A 24,821-nucleotide genomic window follows, 5' to 3' on the forward strand; every position below is an offset into this window, starting at 1 on the left:
AAGCTAATTAACTTCTTCTCATAGTTACCTATTGTGTATTATGAGAGCACTTGAAATTTACTCTTTGTAAATTTTTAGTGTTTATATTGTGTTATTAACTGTTGTCATCATGCTATACATTAGATCTCTAGGCTCACTCATTCTGTGTAGCTGCAACTTTGTAACTTTAACCAGTAACTTCCCATTTCTCCCACTCCCAGAATCTGGTAACCATCTTCTACTCTGGTTTTTGTGCATTCTGCTTTTTAGATTCTCCATTTCCTCCACCTCCCCACCCCATCTCCTTCTGTGTGTTTGCCTTTCTGTGTTTGGCTTAGTTCACTTAGCACTTAGTTCACTCCAGGTTCAGTGTTCTAATACACAATGTGGTATGTCCATTTTTTTCACATTAATATTTTATTTTATTTATTTATTTTTAAACAATTTTTTAAAGATTTTATTTATTTATTTGACAGAGAGAAATCACAAGTAGATGGAGAGGCAGGCAGAGAGAGAGGAAGGGAAGCAGGCTCCCTGCTGAGCAGAGAGCCCAATGCGGGACTTGATCCCAGGACCCTGAGATCATGACCTGAGCCACCCAGGCGCCCTTCACATTAATATTTTAGACATACTTTGCCTTAACTTCAGGGTTGTAGATTGGATAGTTTGATAAGTAAGATTCCGATTTGGTTAGTTTTTTTAAGTAAGATTCTGATTTGGTTAGTTTTTTAAAATACTTTTTTGTATCAAGCAATATTATTCTGTTATCCCATCCCCATTTTATATAAGCAAAATGGAATCTTAGCTAAAAAGCTTGTGTGAAATCCCAATCGTACCTGAAAGAGCCAGTGTTCAAACCTAGGTTTTCTGATTTCATTTTTGTGTGTTTGTGTAATTTTCAGCTATGCTTCATAGGTCTAGGGATTGCTGCAGTAACTAGGGTAACTAGGTAACTAGGGTAACTCTTAAATTTTATCTCCAGTATATTATTATTGAAAACTAATTTCCTTTACATCAAATTGCTTATTTTGATATCTAAAGATGAAAAAACTGAAAGTAAGGAAATTCAAGTGTGAGAAGGAATTAGTCTCCCTGAAAAAGCTAACTTTGGCTTGGTGAGCATATGCATGCTGTTGTTACACAAATGTTCCAAGTCTGTTCCCCTCCTCCTACCTGCGGTATTCACTCACCCTGCCATATGGAGGGCTGTGCCTTGCAGGAAGGGTTGTGATTTGGACTTTTGTTAATTCTTACTTGGGAAACTGGGGAGGGAGTGGACTCAGAAAAAAACTTCAAGTAATTTGAAATAGTGTCCTGAATATATCTGCAGTGTATAAGGGAGGGTGAAAAAAGATTATTTTAAGGAGAGTTAACCATGATATTTGAGAGAAATAGGGAAAGGACTTGAGCCATTTTTAATTTTTTTTTCCTGTGAAGACTGGGAACCACGTGTGATGTTCTTTTAATAGGATTTAAGCAGGTGGGATGTCTTCAAAGTTTTTCATTTTGTTTTCTCAAGTTTACTGTGTTTGTAAAGATAACCATGGTTATACCATAAAGAACAGATTGGAAAGAGAATAGATTGACTGCAAGTGGATCAGTTAGAAACTTTTGCAGTAACTAAGGTGAGAGATGATACTGTAGATTGACTAGGATGAAGGTGTTGGAGACAGAAGGAAACATTTCTGGTTTGTATACATGTATGTTTTTAAATTGAGGTAAAATTGACATGTTAGTTTCAGCTGTGCAACATAATGATTCACTATTTGCATATATTGCAAAGTGATCACCACAATAAGTCTAGTTAACATCTGTCCCCAAACATAGTTAACAAAAATTATTTTCTTGTGATGAAGATGTTTAAGATTTACTCTTAGCAACTTTCAGATATACAATAAAGTATTATTAACGATAGTCACATGCTGCATATTACATCCCCACGACTAACTTATTTTATTATTGTCAGTTGTACCTTTTGACTCCCTTAACCCATTTTGCTGAGCCCCTGCCTCTGGCAAATACTAATCTGTTCCCTGTACCTGTGGGCTTGTTGTTTGTTTTTTACATTCCAAGTATAAAGTGAGATCATATGGTATTGTCTTTGTCTTATTTCACTTAGCATAATATCCTCAAGGTCTGTTCATGTTGTTGCAAGTAACAGTACTTCATACTTTTTTTATGGCTGAAAAGTACTCCATTGTATAATATACCATTGTGGTGGTATGTATATGTGTGTGTGCGTATGTATATATATATATATACACACCACAACTTCTTTATCCATTCATTCATTGATGGACTTAGATTTTTCCCTCCCATATCTTGGATATTATAAACAATGCTGCAGTGAACATGGGAGTGCATGTATATTTTTGAATTAGTGTTTTTATTTTCTTCAGATAAATACTTAGGTGGAATTACTGTATCATATGGTAGTTTCTAATTTTTTGTGAAACCTCCATACTGTTCTACATTTGCATTCCCACTAACAGTGCACAGCGGTTCCCTTTTGTCCACATCTCAACACTTCTTCTTTTTTTTTAAAAAAATAAACATATATTTTTATCTCCCAGGGTAAAGGTATGTGAATCACCAGGTTTACACACTTCACAGCACTCACCATAGCACACACCCTCCCCAATGTCCATAACCCCACCCCCCTTCTCCCAACCCCCTCCCCCCAGCAACCCTCAGTTTGTTTTGTGAGATTAAGAGTCATTTATGGTTTGTCTCCCTCCCAATCCCATCTTGTTTCATTTATTCTTCTCCTACCCCCTTAACCCCTCATGTTGCATCTCCACTTCCTCATATCAGGGAGATCATATGATAGTTGTCTTTCTCCGATTGACTTATTTCGCTAAGCATGATCACCAACACTTCTTAAAGGAAAATGTGACAAGATTTAGTGATACTGGATATGAACTAAGTGCTAGATGTCTGACTTAGTAACTTTAGATAGAGAACTGTTGTAGGAACATTGAAATAGAGTTGGGTAGACTATGTCTGATTTTGGGTACTGTCATTTTGAGGTACCATTGATGTTATCTGATGGGAATGTTATACTTTTTAAAAAAAAGATTTAGAGAGAGAACATGGGGATGGGGGAGAGGCAGAGGAAGAGAATCTTAAGCAGACTCTGCTCAGCGTGAATCCTGATGGGAGACTTGAACTCATGACCCAGGATCGTGACCTGAGCTAAAACCAAGAGTTGGATGCTCAACTGGTTGAGCCACCAGGTGCCCAATTACACTTTTTTTGGGTACAATTCTGCAGCTCAAAGGAGAGGTATAGGATAAGGTTTATGTGTTTATAAGTGGCAATTTAAACTTGAATGTGAATGAGTTTGCCAAGGAGAGGTTATAATGTGGAGAGAACCTAGGGTGCAGTGTGGAGGCATTGCATCTGTAAGGTGACCTCCCAAAGGACACAGAGATGAGTGTCTAGGGAGTTAAGAACAAACCAAGGTGAGTGTTGGTCCATGTTTTCTTTTTACCCTTCAGTGAAATCTCAGTATTCTCTGTGGAATTATGAATCCCCAGACTTAATCCCAGGTCAGTCAGAATTTAGCTAAAATTTATACTAATTAAACTTCTGCTATTAGAAAAGGAAACAGTTTGTTTATTTTTTAAAAGATTTATTTATTTATTTTGGAGAGAGAAGGAGCATGTGCATGTGTGAGTGGGGGGAGCAGCAGAGGGAGAGAATCTTCAAGCATACTCCTGGATGAGTGCCAAGCCCAATGTGGGGCTTGATCTCACCATCCCTGAGGTCATGGCCTAAGCTGCAACCAAGAGTCAGACGCTTAACCACCTGAGCCACCCAACCGCAGAAAAAGAAAGAATTTAAAAGATAAGTAGAGGCGATTAAAAAAATGTATCTTTTAAAAAAGATTTTATTTTATTTTTAAGATTTTATTTATTTATTTGAGATCACTGGCAGGCAGAAAGAGGCAGGCAGAGAGAGAGGAGGAAGCAGGCTCCCTGCTGAGCAGAGAGCCCGATGTGGGGCTCAATCCCAGGACCCTGAGATCATGACCTGAGCTGAAGGCAGAGGCTTTAACCCACTGAGCCACCCAGGTGCCCCCAAAATGTAGCTTTTTAAATTCAATTTGTAACATGTAACCAGATAATCTTCAGAATTACTGAAGCCAGGGTACTGGCTTGACTATAAACTGTTTCACAATAAAAATGGGTTTGCTTTTTTTTAAGAACTGTGAAGGGTCTGAGAATTTGCCATCTGTGCAAGCTAGCAATTTAGCCTGCTTTAGTTTCATAGATGGTGGTAGAAGATAAAAGACTTCTGGGTCATAGACCTAGGACTTTATTATTCATGAAATTAGCAAGAGCCATTGTTGGTATGTGTGTTAGTTTTCCAAGCCCAGGCTCCATATAGAGATGTGAAGAGGGCTGAGTGATGCCTGTGGTGATGCCTCTCCTGTATTGCAGTATTATGTGTTACAGGAGAAAACCCTCTAGGTTAGGGAACCCAACTTTTATAATGGGAAGTAGCCTGCCTGATGTTAATCCTGGAGGGGGATGTCATCTTTATTGTACTAGATAGTAAATGAACCTGCCTGTCACTCCCGAGGGAGACATTTTTATCCTTCATGGCTGTTTGCTGTATATACTTAATATATTATGGAACAAAAAGAGGCAATGGCTCCACTTACAAGATATATAAATATTAAGGAAAATGGATAATTTGCCTTCAACAATTTTTGTCCCTAATTTCTATACATTGCTTGACTTCTGGTAGAATTTCCCATGATGATGCTCTTCATTGGTCCCTCTAATTTGTCTGACAAAGGCTGGGACCAGAGCCATTCAGTTTATTTCATAAGACATTAGGTTACATACTATCAACAGGGTAGCAGGATGAGGTAGCAGGATGAGGCCATTGACGTCAGCTGTGCTCCATAGTGTCTTACACCCTAGAAGCTGAACAAGTGCCATTAACCTTCAGGGTCTGCCTGAAGTGGCTTTGCCAAAGGCCAAACTGGATTTGGCCTTTGCCTGCAAAGTGGAAGTCTAGGGTAATTCTGTCAATCCCTAATAATAGTGATTAGTGAGTTGAGACAGACCTGAATGGCCCCAGGGCTGAGGTGATACCACTGATCTCCTCAGCTGAAATCAAGGACAAATTTTAAACCACTTTTTCTAATTTGATGGCTGCCATTTTAGGGATAACTGCCTCAGACTGCACATAATTAACAAGTCAGTTATCCTCATGAGAGGTACACTGTGCACACCCCAGCGGGCCCCCGACCCCCCCACCCGCCCCAGTAATTAAGAATAGCCTTACTTTCCTTCTTGAACATAGGCTCAAGGTTTTTTTTGTCTTCATAATATAACTAATATGAAGCTTAGAACTAGATCACATGGCCCTTTCTCTTCTTATCTTCTCCCAGTTCAGAGTGCTTGCATCTCTTAATAGCCAGCATTCTCTTGCATCTGCAGTTGGGCTCAACACGCATTCAAGCCTCAACATAATCTTTGTAGTTTTTAGCATTTTTCCAGAAAACTGGCTTAGTAATGCCCACCACAGCCCAGCCATGCTGCTTCCTGTCATAATGCTGCTTTCCCTGGGCATAAAGAGAATTTTTGCTTTCTTGTATGGTGTCACTTTGTGGGGTTGGTGCTCGCCACACCTCTTGCAGAAAGTCCAGCAGGTTTTAGGAATGTTCTCCATGTTTGTGAGAGCCCTACTGGCATGGAAAAAGCAGAATAGCCTTACTTTGGAAAGAGCAGTTGTCTGCAGACTACATGATCTCCTTGTGGTGCTTAAACACTTGAAGGTTTCTTATGACCACCTCCAAGGTGCCAAATGTGGTGTTTACAGTTGTCCCCTTTTCCCAAGATAAGGTGGAAGTGAAGGAGTACGGGCTGAGAGTTTCTCCAGTGTTGCCTCCTGAAGAGCTGGTAGGTCTTACAGGCCACAGTTCAGTACAAAAAATTGAGTCTAATGATTGTTTTTGGAAGAATTACTTGAAGGCAAGCAATCCAGTCTACACTGTTTATCTGTGCCATCAACCAGGTAGCATTTATCTGGTCTTAGGAATGACTAAATGATAGCTATAGAAAAGAGTAGGGGTGGGGAGTAGGAAAGACACCTTGGCGGTATGGGCAGGTGTTTTCCTAGCAGGAACTAGGATCACCCTCTGCTGCTTCCTAAAGACTTTTCCTTGAGGTTAAAGGGAATGGTGGTCCTGTTGTGATCAGAGCTGCACAGCAGGGTATGGCAGACTCAGCAGTCAGTTCAATTTATCGCACTTGCAGTGTGTGGGAGAATTACATCAGGGAATTTTCCTTTGTGAAAAAAGCTCCAGGGGTGATTTTCAAAGACAGAGATCACTACTGTCCCTCTTTCTTACTTTGTGAGGTCTAAAGTGTTTAATCCACAGGTATCCGAGTTCTTCCACTTCACAAAATGAGTGTCCCATACCAGTAGCTAACTTCTCTCTTTTCCCCAGTCATCCCTGACTCTTACCCAGTCCTTTTGTCTGCAATGGAAGAAGGACAAGGGCATTTTTATTACACTTACAGAGACCCCATTATGTCTCTTGTTTTGGGCCACACGATTCATTAAAAGGGACTTGGTGAGGAGTATATTTTCTTAACTGAATGGTCATTATCTTTATTATCTAAGACCGCAGAAATCCAACAAGAAAATTCAGGTGGATGAACCAGGATGAAGTTAGAATTCCCAAGACCTTCTTTTATCTAGGCTGACATTCAGAGGATGTACCAATCAGGCCAGCTTGGGGTTTCCATTAGAGGAAAGAAAGAAGCATCATGTTTGGGAATGGTCAGGACAGATCGCAAGTGGCAAAGAGGAGGAGATGGTCTCTTCCTAGGGGCATCCATTTTCAGTGGCCAAACTGCTGTTTGATCTGTGTGAACCAGGAAGAACTAAGGAGGTATAGTCAGAAATCGTTCTGAGTTGATTAGTTCTTTTTTTAATTGTAAAATACATAGGACATAAAATTTCCCATTTTAACCAATTTTTTTAAGATTTTATTTTTTAAGTAATCTCTGCACACAACACAGAACTCGAACTCATAACTGTAAGATCAAGAGTCGCAAGCTCTACCAACTGAGCGAGCCAAGTGCACATTCCCCCTCCCCCCATCTTAACCATTTTTAAGTGTTAGGCTCTGTAGTGTTAAGTACATTCAAAGTCTGTATAACCGATTTTCAGAATTCTTTTCATCTTGCAAAATTGAAAGTCTGTATCTGTTAAACAGTACCTCCCATTGCCCTCTCCCTCCAGACTCTAGCAACCATAATCCTACTTTGTTTTATGAATTTGACTATGCCAGGTGCTTCATATAATTGTAATCATGTAATATTTGTCCTTTTGTGACTGGCTTATTTCACTTGGCATAATGTTCTCAAGATTCATTCATGTGTCAGAATTTCTTAACTTTTTAAGGCTGAATAATACTCCATAGTGTGTATATACCACACTGTTTTACTCATTCTTCCATCAGAGGCACTTGGCTTATTTCTGCCTTTTGCCTTTTGAGAATAATGCCATTATAGACACAAGTGTGTAGATACCTCTTAGAGACCTTGTTTTCAGTTCTTTGGGTATATTCCCAGCAGTGGAATTGCTGAGTTGTATAATTTATTTTTAGTTTTTTGAGGAACCACTATGCTATTTTCCACAGAAGCTGTACTATTTTACATTCCCACCAGCAATGTGCAAGTGTTCCAGTTTCTCCATATCCTTGTCAACATTTGTTATTTTCTGTTTATTCTTTGCAAACAGTAGCCATCCTGATGGGTATGATATCTCATTGTGGGTTTTTTTGCTCCCGCGCGCGCGCGTGTGTGTGTTTTAGACAGTGGTATTGGGGGGTGGGGAGGTGGGGGGATGAAAGAGACTAGGGGGAGAGGCTGAGGGAGGACAGGTTCTAGACCCAGCATGGAGCCTGATGTGGGGCTCTGTCTCACAACTCTGAGAGCATGATCTGGGCCAAAATAAAAAGAGGATCACCTGACTGAGCCACCCAGTCACCCCATCTCCTTGTGGTTTTGATTTGCATTTCCTTGATGATTTAGTGATGTTGAGCATCTTTTCATGTACACACTGGCCATTTGTATATCTTCTTTGGACAAATATCTAACCAAATCCTTTGTCCCTTTTTGAGTTCAGTTATTGCTTGTTTTTGAGTTGATTTTTGAGGAGGTTGTTACAGCACTCAGGAATACAAAAGACGTCTGTAGATGGTAGGGAGTGTGGAAGGCCATCAAATACCTTGACTAATAGCCCATTGTTAGTGACTTCTAGAAAAAACATATTATCAGACTGCAGATGGTTTGGAAAGTGAAAAACATGGCAGTGATTAGCTTCGAGGATAACTGGTGTGACTGGAGTCAGCTGATTGGACTGGAATAGCCATATCATATCTGAGAAAGTGTTATCAATGGTAAGGCACCTCTAATAGCCTGAAGAGGGGGATCAGAGATCTGATGTAACCAGTTTGTCTGTAGCAAGAGATGTGGCCTTGGTCATTGAGGTAAATGGGTCTTCTGGGAATTACAGAAGTGGGATGTAGTAGTTCCTCTGCATCAGGAATATCTTAACTCTGTTCTGCAGTGCTTCATGTGTTGATAGATCATGCAGCAGTAATGGCAGTCTGGGTAGTACAGGCCTGATCAGCAGCTTCATACCATTTGATCTCATCAGACAATGGTCCTTTACCACGGGCTTCTGTATTTGTGACTTAGATGATCTGATCAGCAACTGCACTATGTCCCCACAGTTTATGGCTAGTTTTTTTTTTTTTTTTAAGATTTTATTTATTTATTTATTTATTTGGCAGACAGAGGTCACAGGTAGGCAGAGAGGCAGGCAGAGAGAGAGGGGAGGAAGCAGGCTCCCTGCCAAGCAGAGAGTCCGATGTGGGTCTCGATCCCAAGACCCTGGGACCATGACCCGAGCCGAAGGCTTTAACCCACTGAGCCACCCAGGCGCCCCTGTGGCTAGTTTTTAATGTCAGTCTGTAGTTTTCCAAGTGGTAGACCAAACAGCTAGGTCATTGGTAACAGACCCAGAGTAAGTAAAAATATAAGAAGGTTTGTGAAGAGGAATATTGCTCACATCTATGAGAACATCCTTGAGTTCTGCCCACAGAGCAAAGCAGCCACACCCATTTTCAGCTCTGCGTATCTGGCCTTGAAATTGAACAGCATAGTAGGCCACAGAGCACCATAGTGTTTCAGTGTAATTGAATCATTCATTAGTGAACCAGGCCCAGGCATTTATGGGATCCTCTCTGAATCAGGGGCCTCAATGAGCCAGCGACTTTGGTTTAAGCAGATTGGAGGGTAAAATTTCCCTAAAGGGATAACTGCCACTTTTTCATTTAAAGTTGTAATACCATAGGGGACAGACTGGCTGCGTTCTTCAGTATACCACTTTACTGTGATGAGAGAAGCTTGTTAGGCTCTTACCACCTTATCAGTCATTGAGTTTGAGTTGACCCATCCTCACATGGGAAACTGCAAAAGGAGTGCTCCTGGTGGCTATGTCAGGGAGGCACTGAATCCAAAAACCAAGGGACACCTTGGTGGAGGCTGTGCCTCTTGCCAGAGACTCCAGTCAGTAAAATCACCTGTGCGTGGAGACTTGTACACAAAGGGGTTATAAGGATTTTGGGATGCTAAAGCTACCAGTGCTTCCTACACTGGTAGAAAGTGTAGCTACTGGCTACACTGGTAGCTCTTCCCAGTTGGCATAATCCCCTCTGGCACTTAGGGGGATTCACAGCACAGGCATGTAAAATACCAGTAAATTATATATTCAGTGGTGGAAGCCACAACAGTAATACACTGGATTGGTCCAAAGATACCAAGTGAATATTATGAGTTAGTTACCTAACTAACCCACCCAAACTTTGGTCGCTGAAAGCGTGTACCCTTTCCCTTCACAAAATGGGTATGAAGGTGGTGTGAGCTCCTGTATCTAAAAGCAGTAAGATTTTGAGTCCCCCCCACCCTTTCCTAGTGTTGTAGCGTACTTGGGTATGTTTCATCTTCAGTTCCCCTGGGGAACTAGGAAAACTCCTCTCCACCCCCAGTTATCTTTTTCTGTAAAGTAGCTGAGGCTAGGCTATGGGGAGATTGGGAGAGAGCAGCTCTGCACCTGTAAACATGAGGCTTTTCCTTTCAGTTTTGAGCAGTGCGTTAGCTGCCTGCTGAGCAGTCGAAGAAACCTGTAGTATTTTTGATCCAACCAAAGTCCCAAGTTCTGTGGCAAGATTATCAGTATGGACATTGAGCAGCCACAGCCACATTGCTTTCTGACCAGGGAAATGAGCTTGTGACCTTTGGATGACTTGGGCTAAGATCTGCTCAGTGACAGCATTGTTTTTAGGCGTCTACCTAAGGTAGACTGTTTGCTGCTCCATTGTCAAGATAACATCTCTTAAATTCTTTCTTGTTTTCAACATAAGAATTAGAGGAGTTTTCCAAGGCTAGAAGGTCAGACAGCAAGAACTTATCTAGATTTCTTTGGGCAAGTTTCTCATTCTCTAGTGAGTCACCTTCATCATCATTTTAAACCCAGTTAAGTACAGTAAGAGCCTGAAGACTAGTCAGTGCCTGCAGTAGTTTATCCTAGTGAAATTTCTGGGGTGGGGTGTGGAGGGTGATGGGTAAAGCTCTCTTGTAGTAGACCAGACCCATTGCCAAAAAATGCTGAGATCTTTTACTCATCTTTTTTTTTTTTTTTTAAATATTTATTTATTTATTTGAGAGAGAGAAAGAGAGAACACGGTGGGAGGGGCTTAAGGAGAGGGAGAGAAAGGATCCCAAGCAGACATCCTGTTGAGTGTGGAGCCTGATGTAGGGCTAAATTCCACAACCCCTAGATCATGACTTGAGCTGAAATCAAGAATTGGACACTTAACTGACAGCCACCCAGGTGCCCTCTTTTATTGATCTTGAGTGGATTGAACGTTGACAAAATAGCCTGCAGGAGGGTCTGAGCAGTAAGATAGCTTTTCAGTTACCCACCCCCCAACTGTCAGGTTGAGGAAAGTTGATGGTAGCTGAGGCATCATTCAGACTTCTGTCTTTGAACCTACAAAATGATATTCAACCGGAAACTACATCCTCAATTTAGCCTTTCTTAGTAGGCAGTAAAGTGGAGGACCATTCATTGCTTGGTTGACCATCCCATTTGGTCAGCATGGTCACTCATGATTCCCATGGACTGTTGTTGATTCCTGTTAACTGGTCTTACATTCCATTTCTAGAAACTGTCAGTATTCCATCTTGATTGCTAAAACTATCAAAAATTGAAGAATTTAAGATTTTACCTTTCGTGCAAGCTGAGAAATTAGCCAGCCACAATTTCATAGATACTAGTAGAGACATGAGACTCTTGGGCAAGATGCAGGATGTCATTGCTTATGGCAGTAGCAGTAGCCAGTGTCAGCATTTGTGCTAGAAAACTAGCCCCAATTTCCATAGGGTACTTGAAAAGAGAGCCGAGTGACATCTGCACAGAGTTGGTGCATTACAGGAAAGGAACTCCCAGCTTAGGGGACCAGAACTTTTTTCATTTTTCTTATTTTTTAAAAATTTTTAAGAGATTTTATTTATTTATTTGACAGACAGAGATCACAAGTAGACAGAGAGACAGGCAGAAAGAGAGGAAGGGAAGCAGGCTCCCTGCCCAGTAGAGAGCCGGGGACCAGACCTTTTATAATGGGCAGTAAACCTTTGTGACCTTTGCCGCAGGGCTGACATTATTTTTATTACATGGACAGTTAACCTGCCTTTTGCTCTTCAGGAAGACACTATATATTTCTAAGGCGATTTACTATATAAATATCTAGGACAGAAGGAGCAGTGCCTGTGTTTATTGTAAGATGTGCAAAAACGCTAGACATTGAAGGAGAGTTGTCCCTCTACCTTATTTTTGAGTTCAGAGAACATTTTTGATTACAGGTTCTTTCCCAATCAATTTTTTAAATTCTGGAAATAGACTCTTAAATAAGCATTAACATTAAACTTATTTTTTTCTGACAATACCCCTTTGCTCTCTTCAGTTCACATCCTTGCTTCTTCTCCGCCTAGACTGCCGTCATTACCAGGCTCTTGTTCTGTCTGTCCTCAACACCTCTACCAGAGGGATTTTTTCCTTTAAGATTTTATTTATTTGTTTGTTTATTTATTTATTTGAGAGACAGAGAATGAGCAGGGTGGGGAGAGGGAGAAAGCCCCCGATCTGGAGTTTGATCCCAGGACCCTGGGATCGTGGCCTGAGCTGAAGGTAGATGCTTAACTGACTGAGCCACCCAGGCACCACTACTGTATAGTTTTAAATGTTGGCAGCTAAGTAACAACAACAAAATTTTTTTAAGCCATAAAGTACAGTATTAGGCAGGCTTGCATGATGCCAGTTCAAAATCTCTGCTCTAACCTGCCATCTCTTCTTTTAGACCTTTGTTTCCAACACGCATAATTGACTTGAATAATTTCCTTATTTACCTCTTCTGTTCATCCTTAAAAACCTATAGACTCTATAAAGTCTTTAAGTGAGCCCTTCTCAACCTAGTTAGGTATCTTGGCTTTGAAGACCTTTGGAGTAATTTCAAATACATTGTGCATATGTATGTCACTGTAGTACTTACCTCACTGTATTGTAATTGATTGATTTTCTTCCTGGTCTGTATCCCCAGTAAATAAAGTTTAAGCTTCTCAGGGCAGGACCTCCCTCCCTCCCTTTCCATACAAACCGAGCTTTTAGGAATGAAAATTGCTTTCCTGGAAATTGCCTTGGAACCAAGTCCGTTAAATCAGTTGATGCTTTTAATCATCTTTAGATATTCCCTGTTTGAGTCTCAAGGATATTAATTTCCTTAATTTTGAAGGGAAAATAGAGCATTCACTAGAAAACAGACATACAATATACTGTCCTGTGGTCCACCATTGTATATGGCCCAATGTATATGGACATTATTTAATGTACTATGCCTAACAATATTTTCTTTGTTCACATTTAAAATATAGACTGTGGACATTCATAAAGAGAAAGTGGCTCGGAGAGAGATTGGTATTTTGACAACAAATAAGAATACATCAAGAACTCACAAAATAATAGCACCTGCAAATATGGAGCGTCCTGTAAGGTATATTCGGAAACCTATTGACTATACAGTTCTGGATGATGTGGGCCATGGTGTCAAGGTAAGCATTTTTAAATTGTATTAACTTGAAATAATTTATCCAGTAAATATTTCAGATAGGAAATAAGGTAATAAAAATAATTTTCTTCATGGATTCTCTTAGCTAGTAACTAGCATTACAATTTTCAAAGAACGTTTATTTAGTATTAATTATACTAAGCTTGAGGCATAGGCTGTATTTAAGAAGGCAATAAAACTTAACATGGCTATTCATCAGTTAAGCCATTTGAATCCTAGACCAGTATTACAAATTTTATTTTGAAGACTGTCTTGCTTTTACTACTGAATGAATATTTAAAAATTTAAAAAAATTATGTGCTTTATAGAGTTGGTTTAGAAAATAGTTTGTAAATACTTTAAATCTTTTATTTCAAAATAATGTATATATATTAGTGCATTTATGTAGATGTGGCTATAATTCTAGCAATTTATGAAAAATAAAAAATTGTATGTATTTTGTGTACCACCCTCTCCTCTTCACCATTTCCTTCCCCAGTAGGCTTTTAGGAGGGAGATTATTTGTTGCCCATGTTCATTTTTTTAGTATGGCAGAATTAGTTAGGTGTTTGTGGGTCATTTTGCAAACAAAATTCAAATGGCCTGGATTCTTCAGCCATTTCTGCTCGGGATAAATGAGTCCTCTGAAATTTGGTAGTTCCTTTCCTAGAGGACCATTATTTGATTTTGTATCTGATTTTCAGAAATTTTTATGAGTTTTTAGGAATCAACTAGTGTCTTGAAGATTTCCCTAACTGGCTGATCTGACAGGTGCTATTGCTAGATCTGTTGCATTCTCAATTATTTGGGGTTCCTGATCAAGAGGGAGTATAGCTGACTGACAGAACTGACTTTTATTCTACTCCCCTTGGACATTATTGGAATCTCCCCTTTGCTGTCATGCTTGGAAGCTAGGTGTAAAGTTGGAACATCGCAAATGTAGAGGAGGCTACTTTCGTTGGTTTCTTATGTTTGTACCCAGGGGATGTGGGTAGGCTTGTAAGTGAGCTTAAATTCAGTATTAATTTAAGATATTTTAGACTAGATTGAGCTATAGGATTTGAATATTAAGAGTCTGGAGAACTCTTTGTATTAACTGCCTTGGGATTAACATCTATAAATTAGGCATACATCTGTGCATGCGTGTGCTCACACGCACTCTCTTCTTCCCTTTTGGCCTAGTCTTGAGTTTTCTTTCTTCAAAACAGTAAACATGCATAAAAAAAAATTCAGTCATCATCTTAGAAGTGAATATCCTATATTAACCCTCCACTAATAATTTAATAGTTTAATACATAGTACCTTAGCAGAGTAGAAGATGAAAGCAAATTTTACAAGGATATTTTGGGTGAGAAAGTGAAACTCTTTCATCATACATGTATAAATGGGAAATGTAAATGCCGTGTAATATATATTGAAAGTATGCAGATGTTGGCAATCTGCTTTCTGTAATATGGATATTGACACGAGTTTTTTCTTTTTTTTTTTTTTTTAACTTTTTTTATTGTGGCAAAATATACATAAAATTTACCATTTAACATTTTAAGCATATAGCTCTGTGGCACTAAGTACATTTATACTGTACAGGTTATTTTTTATTTTTATTTTTTTTACTTTATTAAAATACTGAGTTTAGGGGCGCCTCGGTGGCTTAGTCATTAAGAGTCTGCCTTTAGCTCAGGTCATGATCCCCAGGGTCCTGGGATGGAGCCCCTGTATCAGGCTCCATCAGCAGGAAGCCTGCTTCTCCCTCTCCCACTCCCTGCTTGTGTTCCTTCTCTCTCTCTGTCAAATAAATAAAATCCTTAAAAAAAAAAATGGAGTTTATTTCACATGTGTGTACAGGTCATTTTTTTTTTTTTTTAAAGATTTTATTTATTTATTTGACAGAGAGAAATCACAAGTAGATGGAGAGGCAGGCAGAGAGAGAGAGAGGGAAGCAGGCTCTCCGCTGAGCAGAGAGCCTGATGCGGGACTCGATCCCAGGACCCTGAGATCATGACCTGAGCCGAAGGCAGCGGCTTAACCCACTGAGCCACCCAGGCGCCCCTGTACAGGTCATTTTTAAATATATTCTTGGCTAGGGGTAGGAAGGTGGGTGGCCTGTGAGAACAATATATCTTAGAAGCTGATTTGTGGCATTTGTCCATATTTTGTTTCTGTGATGTACAAATATATGCACAATTATTTTTTCCCTAGTCGTCTCCTTGCCATTCTATTTCTCCTGTTTTCTGATTTCTCTGAAAGATCATTGCCACCTTAATTAAATATTTCTAGAGCACAGTTACAGGTATGTGAAGGTTAGAAGTTTGGATAGTAGTTAATGAAGAAATGCTAGGGCCAAAATTATGAGAAGGAGAAGAGAGAGGTTATACTTAGTTAAGTTTTAGAATTATTTTCTTATCTTTTGTCTGCCACTTTTCTATTAGAAGTTTGTTTTCCTACCGATTGGGAAGAGTTTTTTTTTTTTTTTTTTTTTTTTTTCCTGTTAAGGAAATGAGCTTCTTTATATTGGCAGATATTTCTTCATGCTGCTGTTTGACTTTGACTTTGATGTTTGGGTATTTTAAAAAATATATATAGATTAAAAAATTGTATCCAAATATTTCTTCTTATAGCTACCGAATTTCATGTTAAGGTTTCTACACTCTGAAATTAATGTTCCAACATATTTTCTTTTGTGATGTATTATTATGTAAATAATACTATGTTAAGGCATTTTATGCTGTGAAATATATGGTGACACATAAGTTGGTAGGAAATAAAAATATACAAAAAATACCTTAAGGTAAGTCTGGTTTGACTTTTGGAAACAGTGTAACATATGGGTAAGAGAATCCTGGTGTAGGAAACTACTAGAATTATATACATAAAGGAGAATGTAAAGAAGATGAACCTTGTAAGAGAGCACAAGTTTTCAGAGTAAGTTATAGACTAGAGAAGACTTGAATACTTAGTAGAGACATTTTTAAAAAGATTTTATTTTGGGGGGAGAGAAAAAGATTTTATTTTGGGGGGAATGGGGTGTGGGGAGGGGCAAAAGGAGAGGGAGAAGCGGATTCCCCTGCTGAGCAGGGAGCCCAAGGCAGTGCAGACAGAATCCAGGACCCTGGTATCGTGACCTGAGCTGAAGACAGAAGCTTAACCAACTAAGCCACCTAGGTGCCCCTAAATTTATTTTTAATGTTAACAGCTTTATAGCTTGGTTCATAATTTTCAAAGGACTGACTTTCAGTGTATATGTTTTTAAGCCTCAAAACGACCATGTGATCTAGGAGTTGTTACATTTTATTAGTAGAGACACTAAAGATTTACAATATGTAAATTGGGTGTAATGTTTGAAGGTTTCACTTGTATTAAACAAAGGTTAAAAGCTTTTGAGTCATACATCAAAGAAAGGATTGGCTGGCCTTATAGACTTTCAGCACATGTGGTATACAAAGCTTATGATTTACTTAGGGCTAGAAGATAGGGAGGAATCAAAGAGAATTCTGATGTTTTCAACCTGAGATTCCAGGGAAGTGGTAAAATGGCACACCATAAATGTAAATGTTAAAGAAATGAAGTGAGATCTTAAGGAAATGAAAGTCTTGTTTGGATGTGTTTTGGGGACATTTAAGTGGAAAAGTCTTGTAGGTTGCTAACAATTGCAGTATTTTAAACTGTAAAATACAGAGATTATTTTCTTCTGACACTCTCAAACTCAAAAACACTTCTGTAGACATAAATATACGTGTGATAGAAGAGGGGGAGCTCAGGGAGCTCCATGTAAGATTGAAGGTTACACCATTGCATAGTAGCAGCGTTCAGCTAGAATTTTTATTCCCAGATTCTCCATTCATTGTTTCACTTGAGACCAATTTATACTTGAATTCTTTTTCTTGTTCACTTGAAACAACAAATGAGGGAAGATGTGTGATCATATTTAGAATAATTCTAAGTTTAGAATAAGATAGTATTTAGCATATTGTAATGCTGTCACATTAGTATATCTTATTTCCAAGGATAATGTTATTCAGGTTTACAGTTCCTAAATCCAGGTGTGATATGTAGCAGCTGAGTAGGATTTCAGACATTGATAAAGACAAGCAATATCATTCTAAACACATACGAAAGAACACTAAAATTCTGGCATAATTTCTGGAAATGAGAATATATCTAAGGCAAGGTAATTCCCCCTTTGGTTGACCTTTTTTTTTTTTTTTTTTTAAGATTTTATTTATTTATTTGACAGACAGAGATCACAAGTAGGCAGAGAGAGAGAGAGGGAAGCAGGCTCCCTGCTGAGCAGATTGCCCAATGCGGGGCTCGATCCCAGGACCCAGAGATCATGACCTGAGCTGAAGGCAAAGGCCCTAACCCATTGAGCCACCCAGCCACCCAGGCGCCCCTGGTTGACGTACTTAATGTTGCCATTATGATCACCTGCAAAATGGTAGATTCATATTTAGAAGGGCAAATGTTAAAGAAAGAATATATACAAGGTTAGACTCTGACCTAAAGATATTTCTTAAGTGGCATAGTACAAGTAGTGATGCTTTAGGAGTATACACAGTATTTCATATTATTTATAGTATATACTACTTCATATATAGGCTAGTCATCTTTCATAGAAGTAGCCTTTAGGATCAAAGCAATCATTCTTAAGTTGTTTTTTTTTTTTTTTTTTAAAGATTTTATTTATTTATTTGATAGAGATCACAAGTAGGCAGAGAGGCAGACAGAGGAGGAAGGAGGCTTCTTGCTGAGCAAAGAGCCCGATGTGGGGCTCAATGCCAGGATCCTGAGATCATGACCTGAGCCGAAGGCAGAGGCTTAACCCACTGGGCCATTGAGGTGCCCCCATTCTTCAGTTTTGAATGTTAGCTAAACTGGTTCAGAAGGAAACTTAGAACTAAAGCAGCCTCTAACTTCTTACCACTGTTGGCCTGCTCAGATTTAGATTCATAAGTTATAAATCAGAGGGTGTCTAGACCCTGTTTGTTTATGCCTTAGTTAGAATCTGGCTAAGCAGCTGCTATGCATAGGGATTTGTTTTGTGTTAAACATCAAGGGGCTAGGTCCTTTTCTGAATTTGCAAGCAACATGTGATTTTGCCTTAACATTTATAGTTTGTCAGTTTTTAAAACACTGTATTACCATCATCTAATGAATACTTGGGCATTGAATGTTCAGTAAAGCCTTAGGTCTTGTACAGTGATATGTTTAAGTAGCCTTACATTGGATGTGTTAGGTGTTTGTGTTTAAATCAGTGTTTATCATCTGTGATTCAGTTGGATTAGTTTCATAGGATAAAATATTGACCTAAGACATTATTGGACCTGCATGAGAGCAGCATAATAAAGTGGTGGTTTCCTTATGAATATATTCTTTTGAAAAAATATTTGATACACATGAATATTTCCCTGTTGCTTTTGGGTATTTTTTCTTTATAAAATATTTAAAATATTGCTGGGTAAAAGCTTATTAACATGAATTGAATAACTATAGATGTAAACGTGTCCTATCAGATATAATTTCTTTAGAATTAATTTCTACTTTTTCCCCCCTTTTTTTGCCAACGTAAAGTGGCTAAAAGCCAAGGTAAGAGATACTACTTATCATTTGATCCACAGTTTTCCCTCTATTGATAGAGGCTGCAGAGCCACTAAAATTTGAAAACTCTTCCTATGTCTGTCTGCTTTTTTCCCATAGGATTTATGTAGATTAAATAAACTCAGTTCAAATCAGCAACATTTAGCTTGGATGTGTTAATATATCAAAGATATATTGACATCTGCATTTATATAGGAACATTAATTTTGCTAACATTTATTGCTTTGCTCATTTTTTGATAGTTGCCTTGCTTTTATTGACTTACAATTAGGAGGTTTTCCAGACATATAGGACTTTGTTACTGAATTGTTAAGATAAAGATAAAGATGATTTTTATCTTAATGAATATATTAGCAAGTTGACACTGAGATGTGTAGTTTTTATTCATGTACACATCTAAAAAATTTTGGGAAATCCAGTATTTGAATGCAGATAAGTTTAATCTCAGTGACTATGTTTAACAATAAAATAATGTAGAAAATCCAATAATCACACCTATATTTGCCATAAATTGGTATGAATAGCATAAGATAATAGGAGAAAAGCCAAGAGCAAGTGGTTTTTTGACTTTTTTAAAATGTAGTACCAAAGTCTGTTAATAAAACTGTCTGGGAATCCTTACTTCACATTCTGATATTAAAAAAAATAATAATAATACATGGTGTCAAAACACTAACAGAACAATTTGATATAAAAATAAAAGCTTTTCTTTCCACATTTTAGCATGGAAATAACCAGCCTGCAAGAACTGGCACACTGTCGAGAACAAATCCTCCTACTCAGAAACCACCAAGCCCTCCCATGTCAGGCCGGGGAACATTGGGGTAAGAATTCAACTACATTTTATAAGAAAATCCATATGCAAAAGGAAAAGATGTGTATGTGACTTAAGTAAGTATAGCGTCCTTGCTGTGGGACCCTCTCAATGTGAACTACCTTTCACAAATTCATTTTGGTTCTTACTTTCTTGAACATAATCCAAAATGAACCTCCTTGTTTTATAATGGTCTCTATAGAAGTTTATACTAGAAAGGTTCTTTTGTAAATGTGTAATTAAGCATTATTTATTTTTTTATCTTCTAATTCATTTTTTTTGGGGAAAAATAAGTGTATTTCTAATGAAATTGCTGGAGGATTCCATATGGGGCTTTCACATGTGTTTACAATATTCATATTGCAGCACTTTGAATAAGCAGTGTATTTTATGTAGTTCAGCTTCATAGCCTGCAGATGTTCTTGGCGCCTGAGACTTAGGGGCTTTATCTGGAGTACCCCTAATTGTGCCCTAACTGTGTTTCTGCTCATAATCAGAGGGCCTTTCATATTTGAGCATTAGGGGTAGGCTGGCTGGAGAAACAGAAAAGATAACAGTTGGTAGCTTCTTCCTTCTCAGTGCAGTAAAAATATTGAATAATTGGTAAGACATTTCTGATAGATCATTCACCTTAACATAGGAAGGCAAATAGTAGATTTTTCATTTTTGGTTAGGGGTGAGGCATCATTATTTTATAATAAGAGGAATTAAGAATCAAAATTGTGCAGAATCTTAGTTTCCATTTTCATTCTGTAAATCCCTAGCCCCTGGAAAAAACATATGAAGTTATTAAATAGAAAAGTTAAAGCCATTTATTGAGAAACATGTGGCATTACATAGGATCAGAGCGTACTCATTCATGTATTTCAACACTGAGGTAGGAATAAATTGCAGGAGAGATACTTTGTTTTTTAATGTATAAGGATGGTGGCTTGTGGGTCACTGATCTGGGAATAATGTATAATTCAAAATTGAATATTACTGAGCATTAAAAGAATTACAATCATTATTTTTAGAAATAAGGTTAGAACTTTTAAATGACCCTTTCCTATGGTTTTAATAAGAAAAAGTAGCAAACTTCATTGTTTGTGTAGAGTAACAGAATTTATATACCCCAGTGAGGAATTTTTTTAAACAAAATGTATTACTACAAATTAAAGAAAAAAAAAACTTGTGTTATACTTGTTTACAAAGAGACAATCACAGATTTGGGGGAAAATCCCATTTATTCCTTCTTATTCATTAATCCTTTCTTTATTATTATTCTTTAGACGAAATACTCCTTACAAAACCCTGGAACCTGTTAAACCCCCAACAGTTCCTAATGACTACATGACAAGTCCTGCTAGGCTCGGAAGTCAGCATAGTCCAGGCAGGACAGCTTCTTTAAACCAGAGACCAAGGACACACAGGTAAACCTTCAATTGAGTCTTTGAATATCTGAAAGTGGGCATTACTGACTGGTGACAGACTCCTGTAAAGTTGCTGAAGTAAAGTACTGCTCTAATGCTAATATAGAATGTAAAAGATGTGAGGTACTAATATTATATATGTTTCTATAAGTAAATTTATGCCATAATTCTGCTTTTTAGGCTTTAAGTAGGTTTATACTAATTGTAGATTTGCCACCATGTTTTCTTTTTGATGGAGGTATAAATGTGTATTTGGATCAAGGCTTACAGAATGTTTTTTAAAACAGTTATTTAAAAAAGATCGAGGCAATCACTCTTAAGTATTTTTGGATAAAGGGTGAAATACCAGGGATGGGTGGCTCAGTGGGTTAAGCCTCTGCCTTCGGCTGGAGTCATGATCTCAAGGTCCTGGGATCGAGCCTCACGTCAAGCTCTCTGCTCAGCAGGGAGTCCACTTCTCAAACCCCTCTCTCTGCCTACATGTGATCTCTTTCTGTCAGATAAATAAAGTCTTTTAAAAAAAAAAAAAGGTGAAATATCAGGAATTATACAACATGATTTATTAAACTTTATGAAATTGAAATAAAAAAAGACATCTTAAATCTAAGGAAATTTGTTAAGAGAGTTGATATACTAGAAAATGTAAGTTGTAAAATCACATGGATTTTTAAAAAACTTGATTATGAAGCATGACATACATTCAGAAAAGCGTTCAGTCTATTAAGTATACAACTTGATGGTTTAATACAAATTGAGTATACCCACATAACCATTCCCAGATCAGGTCCCTATTAGGCCCTTTCCCAATTATAGCCTCTACTTTCTTTCCCTGAGAAGTCACCACTCTGTGTTTGGGTACTTTTATAAAGTCAGACAAATTTATTGTAGAGCTTAATTTATTTTATTATTATTGTTATTATTAGCTTGACTTCAGCTTTATTTTATATAGTTTTTTAAAAAAAGATTTTATTTATTTATTTGACAGATATCACAAGTAGGCAGAGAGGCAGGCAGAGATAGAGAGGAGGAAGGAGGCTCCCAGCTGAGCAGAGATCCCGACACAGGGCTCCATCCCAGGACCCTGAGATCATGACCTGAGCCAAAGGCAGAGGCTTTAACCCACTGAGCCACCCAGGCTCCCCATAGCTTTATTTTATTCTTCAGTTTTATATCACTTAATAACTTGGCAAGGAACTTCTCTTTACCTTGACTTTTAGGTTGATATATTAGATAAATTTACTAAAATCATTTTGGGGGGGATTCAGTTAAGTAGGGTATGTCAAGCCTCTTAGTTGCTGTGTAATGGAAATTTGTTATTGGTGCTGTTAATAAATAAATTATTATATTGATATCTGCAGTCACTATATCAGGTCAGGCTCAATGAGGACCAAATTTTGTGTGTGTGTGTTTTTGAATAGTAATTCAAAGCACGGTTTTTCTCTCTAGTGGAAGTATTAATAGTTTAATCATATTCAATATCCAGTTACTAAGCATTACTTCATGAGGTACTAGAGATATGCCCATAAGATACAGTTTAATTTTCCAGAAGCTCATTCTGTTAGAACAGGAGATCGACAAACTTTTTTTTTTTTTTTTTTAAAGATTTTATTTATTTGTCAGGGACAGAGGGAGAGAGAGTGCGCGAGCACAGGCAGACAGAGAGGCAGGCAGAGGCAGAGGGAGAAGCAGGCTCCCTGCCGAGCAAGGAGCCCGATGTGGGACTCGATCCCAGGACCCTGGGATCATGACCTGAGCCGAAGGCAGCTGCTTAACCAACTGAGCCACCCAGGTGTCCCACGACAAACTTTTTAATAAAAGGACAGATTGTTAATATTTTAGGATTAGTGGGCCTTATGGTCTCTTGTGATTATTCCGCTCTGTCATTGCAGCATGGAAGCAGCCTGGACGACACACAAGTGAATGAGCATGGCTGCATTCTAGTCAGACTCTGCATATGGAACTTAAGTTTGGATTTCATGTAATTTTAATGTGTCATAAATATTCTTCTTCTTTCAGTTTTTTTTCAACTATTTAAAAATGGAAAGAATATTCTTAGTCCACAGGTTGTAAAAATTGGGCCAGTGGCCAGATTTGGTCCAGGGGCTGTAATTTTCTAACCCTAATTTTCATGTGAGGAACAGGGCACATAAGCTAATAATTGTAAAAGAGCATAATAAGTACAAAAACTTCATATGTCTGTGAGGCAGTGCTGGCACAAAGCAGGATATTGACCACCTGGCTTGAGGGACTAGGGAGAGACCACATTCAAGCAATTTATGGTAAACAGCTTCCTCTCTTTTTCTTTTTCTTTATTTAACATATGATAATATAATTATAGAATAATCATATTGGAGAAAAAATTTTTTATTTAAGCAGTGCTAGTCTTAGCTCTCTTCAGTTTCTGGGCCTGCTATGACAGTGATGTTAATTTTTAAGACCATATGGAGCCTAAGGTTACATACATATGCATACATGTACATGTTACTAGAACAGCTGGATAGTGTGAGGTTGTATGCCTAAAGGAACAGTAAATCCATAGGGAACAGAATTGTAAGGAATTTGTTAGAGTTTAACAGTATTGACTCTTCTAGACTGTCCCATGCTGAAGCTTCACATTTGTTGTTGTTGGTGGTGGTTTGCTTGTTTTCCAGAAAGTTTCCTGTTTTATCACCATTCTTTGAGATGGGATGGAGATTTTGGTATTAATTCCAGACTAAAACTTGTTACACTTTCTTTTTTTAAAGATTTTATTTATTTATTTGACAGAGATCACAAATAGGCAGAGAGGCAGGAGGGGGGCGGGGGGAGTAGGCTCTCTGCCCAGCAGAGAGCCCAGTGTGGGGCTTAGTCCCAGGACCTGAGATCATGACCTGAGCTGAAGGCAGAGGCTTAACCCAATGAGCCACCCAGGCACCCCCTGGTTACACTTTCTATTAACTTCTATAGTATCTTGTACATTTTCTTTTGTGGCATCCATCATGTTGTTTTTTTAACGTCTGTTTTCCCATTTTCAGCTGTGAGCCCCTGACAACATGGTTCAAGTCTGCTTTAGTTACTGATTTTCATAGGTTTTAAATGAACTTTTGTTGGATCATTGTACTATAAGATTATATTGGTCATTCATTTCTCAATATGATTATCTCTTCTGATGGTTCTGTATACTGTGTTATGACTATACTGATTTCCAGTAGTTTGAGAAGTAGAGGAAAACACAAGAACTTGAAGTATTAGGGTTAAAATTGTATTGAATAGTTTTATAAACTTTTTGTTTTATGTATTTAGTACACACACACACATCATAAAAGGAGTATTTATTGGAGTGCCTGGGTGGCTCATTGGGTTAAAGCCTCTGCCTTCGGCTCAGGTCATGATCCCAGGATCCTGGGATCGAGCCCCGCATCGGGTTCTCTGCTTAGCAGGGAGCCTGCTTCCTCCCCTCTCTCTCTCTGCCTGCCTCTCTGCCTACTTGTGATCTCTCTCTGTCAAATAAATAAAATCTTTTTTTAAAAAGAGTATTTATTGGCTTTGAATTTGTCTTTCAATAAATCTCTAGAATGGCTTTTTTCAAATTTGTTTCTTGGCAGTGGAAGCAGTGGGGGGAGTGGAAGTCGAGAAAACAGTGGAAGCAGCAGTATTGGCATTCCCATCGCCGTGCCTACACCTTCACCGCCCACTGTTGGACCAGGTATGTTGTGTATTAACCTGTTGTAATATGTGCTAGAATTTATGAGCTGTATTATGAAAGTCTGAAATAATTACATTAGATGAAATTTACTTATTATTGTGATTGTTGCTAGAAGAAATGCTAATAACAAATTTAAGA

General features: G+C 38.3%; 1 protein-coding gene and 1 pseudogene across 10 annotated transcripts in view; one reads left to right on the plus strand and one right to left on the minus strand.

The window, feature by feature from the left end:
- The window catches only part of ABI1 (abl interactor 1), a 117,831-nt gene that overhangs the window by 74,915 nt on the left and 18,095 nt on the right, over positions 1 to 24,821 (plus strand). For 6 of the 10 annotated variants that reach the window (XM_004757641.3, XM_004757644.3, XM_004757648.3 and 3 more), the window contains exons 3-7: positions 13,005 to 13,181; positions 18,746 to 18,760; positions 19,496 to 19,596; positions 20,858 to 20,998; positions 24,583 to 24,683. In XM_004757641.3, the coding sequence (XP_004757698.1) occupies positions 13,005 to 13,181; positions 18,746 to 18,760; positions 19,496 to 19,596; positions 20,858 to 20,998; positions 24,583 to 24,683 (535 nt within the window). The remainder of the gene's footprint in view (positions 1 to 13,004; positions 13,182 to 18,745; positions 18,761 to 19,495; positions 19,597 to 20,857; positions 20,999 to 24,582; positions 24,684 to 24,821) is intronic. The other 4 variants (XM_004757642.3, XM_004757645.3, XM_004757650.3 and 1 more) reach the window with 1 other exon arrangement.
- On the minus strand, positions 5,348 to 5,667 carry LOC123393337 (annotated as a pseudogene).

The sequence above is a fragment of the Mustela putorius genome, unplaced genomic scaffold (assembly GCF_011764305.1).
Source record: "Mustela putorius furo isolate JIRA1106 unplaced genomic scaffold, ASM1176430v1.1 tig00000827_pilon_pilon_pilon, whole genome shotgun sequence".
Lineage (NCBI taxonomy): Eukaryota > Metazoa > Chordata > Mammalia > Carnivora > Mustelidae > Mustela > Mustela putorius.